Raw genomic sequence first — 12,837 nt, 5'->3', positions numbered from 1 at the left:
AATTCTGCAGCGGGGAAGGCAGGGAGGGAGCGATATGGAATATGTCATCGGACCATCCCATCGAAAGAACGTTACCAGGTAAGAAAGTAACTTGTTCTTCGAGGGGATTGGGTCCTCCGACGTATTCCATATCTATGACCGACTCCCAAAGCAGTACCAAGCAAGGAGGTGGGAAAGAATTTAGAATACAAATTTAGCATGCCCAATCAAATTGCGGAATAGAGAACTGCCTTGCCAAAGGCTAGATCTTGCCCTCTGATGGAATCGAGGGAATAGTGACGTACAAAAGTATGTACTGAAGCCCAGGTGGCTGCATCACAGATGTGACGAATAGGAACTCCCCTCTGCAGAGCAGTAGACGCAGCCACTCCTCTGGTAGAATGGGCCCGCAAGCCAGCCGGAGGGTCCTTACCCGCCAAGCGGTAACACTCGGAGATAGCTAAAATAATCCAACGAGACAAAGTCTGTTTCGTCACAGCTTGTCCCAAACACTTTCCAGCGTAACCAATGACCCGGGACATGCGCGAAATATAAAAGCTCAATGCTCTCCGAGGATCAAGCCTATGGAGCCTCTCCTCTTCCTTATCAGGATGTGGAGGAGAATAGAACGCCGGAAGAACAACCTTCTGGCTCAAATGAAATTCCGAAACCACCTTCGGAAGAAAAGAAGGACGAACTCTAAGGACAACCCTGTCCTTATGAAACACAGTGGAGGGTGGCTTAACTGAAAGTGCCTGTAACTCACTCACTCTGCGAGCGGAAGTAACCGCAACCCAAAACACAGTTTTCAGAGTCAACAGCCTCAAAGGGCAAGAATGTAAAGGCTCAAACCGAGCACCCATAAGAAACTTAAGAACAAGGTTCAAATCCCAACCCTGCACCAAAAAAGGTGACGGAGGGAACACATTAGTGAGCCCTTTCAAAAACTGCGAAATTAAAGGAATCTTAAAATAGGAACACTCTTCAGACGAGCGCTTAAATATGGACAGCGCCGCCAGGTAACCTTTAATGGTCCCCACTTGCAAGCCCCTATGGGCCAAAGAAAGCCAAAAAGACAAAACCATGGGAATGTCACATTCAAAAGGATCCACATTCAGAACTCTGCACCAGTCGCAGAACTTTTTCCAATGGCAACGGTACAGAGACTTTGTTGCCGGCTGCCTGGCCGAGAGCAACACCTCCATCACGTCTTCAGGGAGGTCCCAATCCTTATACCTCAACCTTTCACAAGCCAAGCATGAAGATTGAGGGATCTGACCTCTGGATGGAGAATCTGACCCCCCTCCCGTGAGAGCAGATCGTCTCGGTAGGGAAGACGACGTGGAGGGCAGATGAACAAGTCTAGAAGGTCCGGGTACCACGTCCTCCGGGCCCACGCCGAAGCAATGAGGATCATCCGGGAACCAAACCTCCGTAACCTCCGCAGCACTTGCGGGATGACGGGGACTGGAGGAAACGCGTACAGCAGTGGGAACGACCACTCCACCACGAACGCGTCTCCTAAGGCTCCTTTTGGAGGAAATTCCCGCAAGCTAAACCTTTCGCACTTCCGGTTGACACTGGAGGCGAAGAGATCCACTTGAGGGGTCCCCCAAAGGCCGCAGATCTCCAGGAGAATCTCCTGAGCCAGCTCCCACTCGTGAGAGATCATGCTCTGCCTGCTTAGAGCGTCCGCCGTCTCGTTGTCGTCTCCGGCCAGATGAACCGCCGAGATCGAAACTTCCTGCTGGATGGCCCAGAACTCGAGCTGCATCGCCTCACTGCACAGCGGAAGTGACCCTGCCCCCCACTTTTTGTTGAGGTAGTGCATGTTCCGTTAGAATCAGGACACTCTTTCCGCGCACAGTCGGCAGAAAAGCCTCCAGGGCTAGCCTGACGGCCCTCAGCTCCAACAGATTGATATGGAGTCTGGACTCAGGAGACCAAGGACCGCTGACTGTCAACTCATTGGCATGAGCTCCCCATCCCGTGAGGGATGCGTCCGTCACGATAGTCACCTCCGGCCAGGGCAGCCAAAATGGGGCCCCCTTCATCAGATTGCCCTCGACGGCCCACCACAGAAGGTCCCGGGCTACCGAGGACGGCACCTGAACAGGGTCCGACAGCCTGCCGGAGGACTGAGACCACTGGAGCTTGAGTGCCCACTGCAAAGATCTCATCCGCAGACGAGCCTCTGGCACCAGAAGAATGCAGGATGCCATGAGGCCGAGCAGTCTCAAGAACTCAGATGCTGGGAGATTCTGGGCAAACTGAAACTTGTGCACCATCTGCTGAATTTGAAGAGCCCTCACCTGAGGAGGAAAACACTGCCCCAGGGACGTGTCGAGCACTGCTCTGATGTACTAGAGCCGCTGCGTTGATGTCAAATGGGACTTCTTTAAATTGAGGGAGAAGCCCAGCCTGTGAAGGGAGTGGCAGGTGACGGACAGATGATCCAGGACTTGCTCGGGAGAGGTCCCCCTAATCAACCAATCGTCCAGGTAGGGTAGACGTGAATCCCCCCTTTCCTGAGATGCGCTGCCACCACTACCATGAGCTTGGTGAAAACCCTTGGGGCGGAGGTCAATCCGAACGGCAGGACCCGAAACTGAAAGTGCGAGTCGCCAACCGCGAACCTCAGGTACTTCTTGTGCTTGGGATGGATAGGCACATGGAAGTAAGCATCCTTGAGGTCGAGAGACACCAACAAGTCCTGAAGTTGAAGGGCCTGGAGGACTTGAGAAAGAGTCATCATCTTGAACTTGTCCTTCCTGAGGAGTTTGTTCAAACCGCGCAAGTCCATGATGGGTCTCAATCCCCCGTCTTTCTTTGAAATCAAAAAATAAGGGGAGTACCATCCCTTGTTCCTCTCCGCTACAGGCACCAGTTCTATGGCGCCTTTCTCCAGCAGGGCTTGAATTTCCTGCGCAAGGAGCGGATCCGGACACTTCAAAGAGAGGTTCCCTGGTGGATTGTCGTGAGGCCTCTGCCGAAAAGGAAGACACTAGCCGTGTGTTATGATCTCCAGAACCCACACATCCGAAGTAATGGCTTGCCACTCTACAAGATGCTGCGCCAGCCTTCCCCCAACCGGCGAACCATGGGACCTGGCCTCATGACTGAGTGGTAGCGGCTGCGGCGTTGCCTGAGGGTAAAGAGGCAACTGCCCGAGCGGCCTTGGCACCTCGAGTACCTTTATTTCCACCTCTGGCACTCTTACGATGGCCTCTTTGAATGCTAGCTCCCCTCGCTTTACTGAAGGACGAGTTATAGCGGAAGGAACCTCCCCTCCATTGCTGTCCCCTAGGACGAAAAGGCAGAGGTTGGCGAACTGCAGCGCCCAACGACTTCGCTGCAGCTTTGGAGGTCTGCAATCTCTCAAGGCTCTCGTCAGCCTTGCTGCCAAAAAGGTGTTCACCGTTAAAGGGCATGTTGAGGAGCCGGGACTGCACATCAGGAGCGAACCCAGACTTCCGCAACCACGCAAACCTGCGCATTACGGTGCTCGCCGCCATGGACCGGCTGACACAATCCGCCAAGTCCAAACCCGACTGAACGGCCTCACACATAGCATCCTTGCCATCCTGAACCATAGCAAGGAAACCATCCCGTTCGTCCCCTTCAGGAATATGTTCAGCCGCTAATGCAACACAGTTCCACAGAGTGTGTGTGAAACGAGACAAGGCACATATGGAGTTGGCCGCCTGAAGCGCCATACCCCCAGAAGAAAACACTTTCTTCGCCCAGCCGTCAAAACGTTTGTCATCCCTATCCGGAGGCATGGTAGGATACGATGCCTGCTTTGCCGGGGCCGTAGCCGCCTGCACCACCAAACTCTCCGGAGTGGGGTGCCTAGACAAGTAGCAGGGGTCGCTACTGGCTGGACGGAATTTTCACGACAAGGACTTGCCCACTGCCGGGAGACTCTCCGGAGCAGTCCAAGCCGCCGCCACCCTTCTCTGCAGAGCCATATGAAAAGGCAAAAATGGATAAGTGGGGGGACCGAGATCAAGGATGTCCGTGAGATCATCCTGACCGAACTCCCCTGGGGGAGCTGACCAACCCAAGTACTCGGTGACCCGAGACATAAGGCGCCGATATGAAGATACGGCATGAGTGCCAGGCTCCGGCCTACAAAACTTCACCTCCGGAGAGGTGTCCAGTCCACTGGCATCATGCAGCGACTGCCGCAGATCATCAAACTGGCTATGGCCTGAGATAAGGTCACCTGGAACCGTAACCGGAACCAAGCCCCCATCAGAGCCTTCATCACCCTCTGAAATGTACTCCAGGCAGGGAGAGGAAGACATCTGTGGACCAAAGCGGTGCCTGACCTTAGCCATAGCCTTTCTAGGGGCAAACCCCGTGCCACGGGGCCCCTCCGACACCACCGCCTCGAAAGGCGTCGAGGGCGCCGAACGAGTCGGCGCCGACAGAAAAGGTGTTGACGTCGAGCGGAGCCTCGAGAGAAATCATCGACGACATCGGCGCCACAGGCGTCGATGTCTTCTTCGAAGACGGCACAAGATCACGCAGTCTCGAGCGCGTCGAGGACCGGGACCTGGAACGGGCATGGCGAGAACGGCTACCCTTGTCCGAGCGGGACCTCTCCCGCGAGCTGTGCCGACCACCCGAGCCCGAAGGCGTACGGCCGGTGTCTCAATACCGGTGCCGACCAACCGCACTCGGAGGCGTGGACGGACCGGTGCCCTGCGATTCAAGAATCGCTAGCATCTGCTTCCCGAAGGAAGCCCATTCCTCCGGTGTCACTTGCATGGAGGGATAAGTGAACCGCCGACGGGCGGAGTCCTCGGAAGAGGACGGGGAAGGCGACCTATGCCGGCGCTTCCGGGAATGCCTCGAAGAGGCGGAGGAGTGGCGAGACCGACTCCTGGAAGGAGACCCACTGGACTTCCGACGATGACGCGGAGAGTCACCCCTCGAGTCATCCGTCGAAAGCCCCGCAGACCTCGACTTCTGGGGCTTAGACAACCGGCCTACCGAAAGCTTCATCTTGCGTTCCCGCAAGGCCTTTGCCGTGAGCGACTGGCAGTCGACACAGTCGTCTGTATCGTGGGCCTCCCCGAGGCAACAGAGGCAGGCGTTGTGCGAGTCCGTGACCGACATCTTGGACCCACAGTCCCCGCAGTTCTTGAAGCCCGGACGCGGGGTTGAAGATGAGAAAGACATCGCCACGAACAGGTCTTCACAACAAACCGAACAGGTTCGACGAACCGAGAATTGAAAACAGCAAACTCCAACGAGTCAAGGCGTACCGAGATTCACAAAGTGAACACGTCCGCGGAAAAAACGGAACTGAGGCTATGGGCGTCGTGCGTCCTACTTATCACATCGGGTGACGTCGGCCGTCGGAGGAGGTCCTCAGGGATGACACATCGACGTCATCGACGCAGACGCCAAAGATTTTCCGAAGCAGCACAGCTGTGGACATTACCTATCATAGATATGAAATACTTCGGAGGACCCAATCCCCTCGAAAGAAAGGCACTTTTTCAATAAAAAAAAAAAAAATTAAGTGTGAGATTTTCACTTTTGTTTAAACAATGGAGGTGATTAAACTTGTACGTTTTCAAGTTTAAAATTACATGGCCGGTTTAACTATTCACTTACTAAGGCCATTTATTAATATTAAAGTGTACAGCAAATTTTAGCTTGGAAATGTTCATTTATTTATATAGCACCAAAGCACACAGGCATCAAGGCGCACATTTACACGAAGGAACTCTTAAGACAGGACAGATCAAATAAGACGCAGAGAAAGTACTTTCCTTTTCATGAAAGGAGGGGAACCCGAAGCCTGATCTGAAGCAAAAACAATTATTCAAATAGGAGTGTTATTAATTGTTTCCAGAAGCAAAGATGATGTACTTCCAAGCGCATCTCAAAGAAAGTCCATAACCTCGTGTTCCTTTATATCTTGTAATGGTCAATAGACCACTGTAACTAGAACGAAGAGATCTGGAGGGAGCGTATGATTTCATACACTCTTTAAAGGTAGGCAGGTGCATCCCCATTGATCCATTCATGGACCAGAGAAATAACCTTAAATAGCTGACACTGCTAACCACTTGAGACATGGTCACTCTTGGGAATATCACAAATGATTCGGACGACCTCATTTTGAAGCTCTTGAATCCTATTTAAACAGTTTTTTGGCTCCAAATTATAGAGTGTTACAATAGTCTAGGTGTGGCATAATAATAGCCCTAGCCAACATCTCCCGATTTTTAGGTGACAAAAAAGGTTTTGCATTTCTTAATACCCTCAGATGGTACTTTTATTTGCTGATCACTCCGTCCACCTGTGCTTCTGATCCAAGTGAAGCCTCCAGGTAGATCCCAAAGGCCTTAACCTTATCCATGACTTTAATACAATTCCCTTGGATGGTCATATAGTTATATTCCAAACCCAACTTGGTCTAGCTTGTATGGAACTGAAAATCATCAGTTCAGTCTTAGTGCTATTTAAGCACATCCAATTTCTGGACATCCAATTTTTTACAGTGCCATAGATGTATTAGAGCCTAGCTGAATTGGTACTATAACATCCGCTCAGTTCCATCAAAAGTTGGGTATCGTCCGCGTAGTTGGCAATTCCCATAGTTGTTAGGTGATCACAAAGGGGTCTAAGATACAGATTAAACAATGTCGGTGACAAACATGCTCAATGCGGAACTCCACAACGTATCAACTCAGATTCTGAGCTAGCCTCTCACCAGCATACTCATGAAGATCTATTGCTCAGTAATGAGCGTATCCAGTTTATAACATCCTGGGAGCAATCTCCGGTAGTAGACAGTGTGTCGAGAAGGCACTTATGAACCAACAAGTCAAAGGCGGACGATAAGTCTAAGAGTATCAGCAACCCTGACCCGCATCTCTCCAGAACATCCAACATATGTGTCTGGAGGTCCACTAAGGCACTTTCTGTCCCGTGATCTGCTCTGAAGTCAGACTGTTTCAGGTGAAAAATGCTTGAGTGTTCGAAGTGTTTTTGAAGTTTAAAAGCTGCTGCCTTAGCTATGATCTTCCAAAGAAAAAGGTATTGGTGATGGGCCGCAAATTGCTCAGCTTTTTTTTAATTTTTACCTGGGGTGTTACTACCACTGCTTAATGGAATCCGGCACAGAGCGAAAGTTGAAAGATGCATTTACAAAGCGAACCAAGAAAGGAGTAAATATTTCAGGGTTACATAGGATAAGTTTGGCAGGAATGATGTCACCTGCACAGGAGGTGGGACGCATGTTCATAAGAAAAACCTCCATCTCCTTTTCAGTTATTGGGTTGAAACGAAAGCCAAGCCTTCTCTTTCTTCCTACACCTGAGTCTTAAGTAAAGTCTCATTTTTCATACTGCTAACTATTTTAGCATCAGCAGTATTCATTTTGTTTGAGAACGCTAGCTGAAACCTGTTGCAGTGCTCACCAGATGGAGTTAAAGGCTGGAATTGAGAAAATGGTTTCTCGAGCATTCTGTAAATCTCATACTGTTTTTTTGTTTGATTGCCTGCCTGTCAATCTGGTTGTTCTAAGAATCTTTTTTTGCTTCTTAGATTTGATTTCTGTACGTTTTCTGTAGGGATTTCCAAGCTGCCCTGTTCTCATTAGTTTAATTTTTAGTATGAGTGGAATTGAACCAGGACTGATGACACATTTGATCTCTAACAGTCTCAAGTTTCAGAGGAGCCACTCTGTCTGAAAGGCAGTTTAACTGGGCTTCCCACCTTTTCAACATTCAGCTTGTTATGACGAAATGTGTCTCTGTAACTTTGGGGTTTGTATTTTGAAAGTTGGCGAAAACATACGTTTTTCTCAGGTGCATCTTTTTTCTTGTATTATTGAAATGTGTGTGTTGTATGTTCTGCTATACACAACCAAGGCGCAGCATTCCTGAGAGACAAAATACACCTACATCAGCCAACAAGAACGCTCAGATCAAGCATCCGCTTGGAAACGAAACCCTACAACAAAAGAAAACTCGGAGGATCCTCTTTCTCTCACCAGGCACCGAAAACTTGGAACAACTTACCAAAGAATATATCGAACAGAAGAAACCACCTTCTATTCAGGAAACTGCTCAAATCCTGGCTCTTCACTGCGTAACTAGAAGACCACCCTCAGGGGGACACACACAGCTAAAACAATAATGAATGAAGATACAGATCTCGGTTCCCAAACAGAATCTAAGGAAGACACTCGATGAAAAAGATAGCAATGAGAGGAAGACACTAAAGACTGAATACTTAGGCAGACCAAGACGGAAGTACTTGGATGTTTCATCAATAGCATCCTGCCCTGTACCACTCCCAAGCTCCAACACACATATTCCACATTGATAGCAAATGAATAGGGGCCACCCAACCACAGCTCTGATACCTAAGGAAGAGAATAAACATACCCAATCACATTATACAAAGTTCAATAGAATACAGCAGGGAGTGCGCCGCGTTAACACCCACAACAGTGAGATGGTCAAAAAAGGATAGTTGCAACTAATCCCACCCATAGTAATACAAATTAAATCGAATAAGATTTACCACAACCAGGACCCACACCCCACTAACTATACCTTCAAATCTCTGCATACCTAACTCAACCGAAAATTCACACAAGCAATTCTCGCCCCGCAAACTGCACGCACTTTACCACACTGCATCAACAACAAACCAAAACCACATAGACAGCACCAACAGCACACAAGGTCTCGCCCCGGTCCAATACTTACACCAAAGCTCAGCGCACTGTGTATACCGAACTGAAGCCGCCAACAGCACACCACATCTCTCACTCTCCTACTCCCTCTTCTCCCGACTAACCCAACCTCGCCCGCCTTCATGTTTTACTGATCCACCAGAGCGTCTGGGGACCAACTCTGTTGGTGACAGTGAACAATATAAATACCTTTAACATTAACATTTATACAAACCATGATACATGAGCAACATTTTCTTTATGGCATGTTTCTGTTCTCTCCAAACCTGCTGTAGATGGATTAGGACAATGCTGGACTCCCTATTTACGAACAATTTGCACTTGTCACTGCCAAGTCTGTGTTGGATTTATCCCCTCCACCCTCTACCCACACATAAACAAGTAGCTAATCTGGCAGCACAAAACAACTGCGGAAAAGCAGATTCAGCACAAGTGCAAAATGCGACGCTGTGTCCATTTGCATGTTCGCCAAGCATACACAGTTGTAGGAAACTCATTTGTATGTGTTAAGCAACTAGCCATTACATACAGAGGTGCACTCATTGCTCGTTAGTTACATGCGAACCTTACTTAAGGCTAGCATTCTGTCGTAAATGGCATGAACCTGTATTTTATGTCACGCATACCTATAAGATTAGAAAGGCTCTTTGTCCAACACTGAGGAAATTAGGTTGTCCCAATAAAGAAAAGGACTCACCTTCCCAAAGCTTGCAGCGTTGACAGGTTGTGTGTCATTCTTCTCGCAGAAATCCAAGTAGTGCATGTACAGCGCGCTCCTTGGAATGCATACTCCTTCTGCAATCTCATAGTTCTCCTCCAACCTTTCAAGAAGACAAACAAATAAACTGCTTATAGTGATTATGTATTTTGAGTCCTTCCTAAAGCATGCATCATCGCCAAGAGTGCCACTGAGTTTCATTAAAGGAGCCATTCTTCCCTGCAGAATATATCAACTCTCTTACACCAGCTTCCCACCTGTTAAACATATTTCATACATATTGGAATAGTTCTTGCAATATCGTCCAGTATAAAGTTGTATGTTTATATAACCCTATGTTGTGGACAAAGGGCTTGACCGCACTGGCAGCTCTTATATGATATAAGGAATACAATGAAGAGAGCCCAAATTCCACGATTGTGGAGTCCTATCTTGTTTTTGGGACTTAAGGTTACACAAGACTCGAAAAGATAGGACTTAGTCCTTTATCAACAGTTATCCATTCATCTGAATGCCATTGGTTAATTCAAAAAGTACAAATTTTAATGGAGATAGCAAAATAGTCTAAAATACATGATTAAACCCTCTAAAAAGATACAAGTGTATCGTGTTGACAAAGACAAACATTAAGAACGTACAATTCTAAAAGATCTTAGAGATAATGACTTTCTAATCTCTAATTCTTCTATTCTAATTCTATTCAGTAATTAGGATTAGATTGTCCCTTCATTGGAATTTTCAATTCACTCAGACAGTTTAACTAATTAGACTGACAAAAAATGCTCTTATATGATATCCATTTAATCCAATTTCTCTTATGTGCATTCATCTGCATATCATTGCCCAATCAAGCATAATTAAAAATTAACAGAATATGACCCTGTCTGCCTTTAAGCAAAACTTTCACTCTCAGGAGGATTGACCGCGACCCCAGTAAAGGTGCTCTGCAGCTAGACAACCTCCACAATCCGCTCCCATGTTTTCCCCTAGACTCCAAGGATAGGGAACCCATGTTTTATGAACATTCATCTTGCATCAGACTTCCTCATCCTCTGGCTTTTGTAGCAAACGTACTTATGGACTTGATCTTTCAGACTTGGTTATCCTCCAGACTGATGTTCCCATACACATACATTCCTGTCCGATGCTGCCTTATCACCACCCATCTCAAGGTCTCCTGTATGTGCTCCTACATTTCTCCTTTGCTCTTCATATTTCTCATATTGTATTTTTACATCCCACCATCAAATGCTTACCATAATAAACCCATATGTGGTTCCAGCTTTAGATCATCAAAACCACCCCTGAACTACAAAAGCTTGATAAACAACTTCAATGGCAGTTACTGGACAGGAAAAACGTTGAGATTGCCACACAGTGGAATAGACGTTGGAACACTGTGTAGCCCACACAGTTGAGCACTTTAAAAAGGAAGGCGAGGAGAGAAATGGGGCAGAAATTCGCTGGAAGAGTAGAGTCGTGGGAGGGTTTATTTAAAATGGGGAGTTGTGCAGCTGAGTTGGGTAGTCATTGCAGCTAACGCATTCCTGACAGTCCGTCTACTCCGTTTTTGAGAGAGGGGAGAGTGACGCTACTTAACCCCATCTACAATGCGGAGCACATCGCAGAGTTGTGCAGCTGAGTTTGGCAGCCATTGCAGTCTGTGCAGGCGAGAAAGGGCTGCACCCTAGCTGCCATTTCCGCAAGGTAAGAAAAAAAATCACCTGTGAGGGAGTGGCCTGTGGAAATTTGCTATGGACTGTAGACAGAGCTGTACAAAAGTATTGCTGTGAAACTCAATGTCAGGCGGCCTGTGCACTCGCCGTCAGGTGAAATTGCGGCACCAAGTTGTGACACTGCCCGCTTACTCGAGCTATGTGAGGTCACCACCCCCACGCCCTCTCCCTCAGTGATCAAGAGCTAAATAATGTTTTTTCCACTAACAATTTGCTCTTTGATACTGCCTCGACAATGGTGAAAAAATTGGACACAACTGAAATTCCTGAACAGGACGGGGAGGGGTTGCGGGCACCCTATCTTCAATGACAACCACAGAAATTGGAGCCGATGAAGACCGTTGTCGGCCAGTTGATTAGTGCCTGCCTCGATACGGCGGTGGTGCTCAACTCGAGTATGATGAAAACTGTATTGTACGTTTTTATCGTATATAAAAGTTTGCATGTACAAAAAGTCGTAAAATTTCTACCACCAAAGGTTCGAACACCAAAAGTTCGAACCTTTGGTGGTAGCATTGTAGGTAGGTAAAAAAAACAAAAACAATAGTGTGATATAGTGAGCGGGGTGTTGCGGGGGACACCCCTGCAACACCCAAAAAAAAAAAGAAAAAAAAAAAAAGAATAGGACCCTCCGGCGACGTTTCCCAATCACGGAAGTGAAAGGGAACTGGCGCCGCAGGGACACAGCATCTGAAATGGTAAGTAGGGTTTGGGTATGTTAGATTTGGGGGGGTTTTAAGGGTGTGGGTGGGGGGGGTGTGGTAGGTGTGTTGTGGGTGTGGGTCGGTTGGGGTTTCAATGCGTGTTCGCATGGGAAATGTGCAAACCTTTGGTGGTTTGCACATTTCTCATGCAAGCTTTTCCATCGCTGACTTTTCCACGATGGAAAAATCACATAGATCCATGAAAACGGATGGGAGCATCGTGATCAATAGAGAAAATGTAATGGTAATAAATCCCATTACATTGACCACTTCATTCCTGCAGTCTGTGCACATAGGACAACTTAAGGAGAGGAATGTCTTGCTATTAAATGAAACCCCATATTTGGATGCGGACTATGCGTTTTGGAAGACGTTTTTTGTCTGTCCGGAATCTCCCGAGTACAAGCGGTTAAATGAATCGGAAGAGCACACCTATTGAATATGCCACAGGCACAAATATTTTGGAGGGTCAGCATTGACAGACAAGCCCCCATTCTGGTTTGGTGACATTGGTAAATCTGGTCAGGGGTTAAAGGTCATTGAAGTGAGAACTCTAGATCCATTTGTACAAATGTTAATTCTAAATTGGGAAAGGCCAACTTGCAGTACTGTTAAGACAATTGTGATATTCAACCTATATTGGAATCCTGTAAGGATTGGGGATTATTTTATTGTTTAACATCTTTAATTGAGGATTCCTATATCGGTCTAAACGATCCGCAAATAATGATTTGTGGAGATCTTAATATAAACTGTGTAAATAACCAGGGGAAGTGATCCCTACATCCTCCATGCATAAAAAGGCCGCTTCATGGGTCAGGGGACTAAAAGAGCTGTGAAAATCCATGCTCAATAGTCAAACGAAGGGGTACATTCCTGTTAGAGCAACATGGATTTAGGGTCACCAGGAAGACCATTTGGATTACTTCTTTATTTCTGGGAATATGATCAATTTGATTGATACACTTC

General features: G+C 47.5%; 1 protein-coding gene across 6 annotated transcripts in view; it reads right to left on the bottom strand.

The window, feature by feature from the left end:
- The window catches only part of RFX4 (regulatory factor X4), a 429,787-nt gene that overhangs the window by 239,405 nt on the left and 177,545 nt on the right, over nucleotides 1–12,837 (bottom strand). For all 6 annotated transcript variants that reach the window (XM_069628258.1, XM_069628257.1, XM_069628255.1 and 3 more), the window contains exon 4: nucleotides 9,408–9,531. In XM_069628258.1, the coding sequence (XP_069484359.1) occupies nucleotides 9,408–9,531 (124 nt within the window). The remainder of the gene's footprint in view (nucleotides 1–9,407; nucleotides 9,532–12,837) is intronic.

Source organism: Ambystoma mexicanum, chromosome 12 (genome assembly GCF_040938575.1).
Source record: "Ambystoma mexicanum isolate Mex_15411 chromosome 12, UKY_AmexF1_1, whole genome shotgun sequence".
NCBI classification, from domain to species: domain Eukaryota; kingdom Metazoa; phylum Chordata; class Amphibia; order Caudata; family Ambystomatidae; genus Ambystoma; species Ambystoma mexicanum.
The sequence above is the reverse complement of the archived record's forward strand: the minus strand, read 5'-3'. Positions and strand labels throughout refer to the sequence as shown.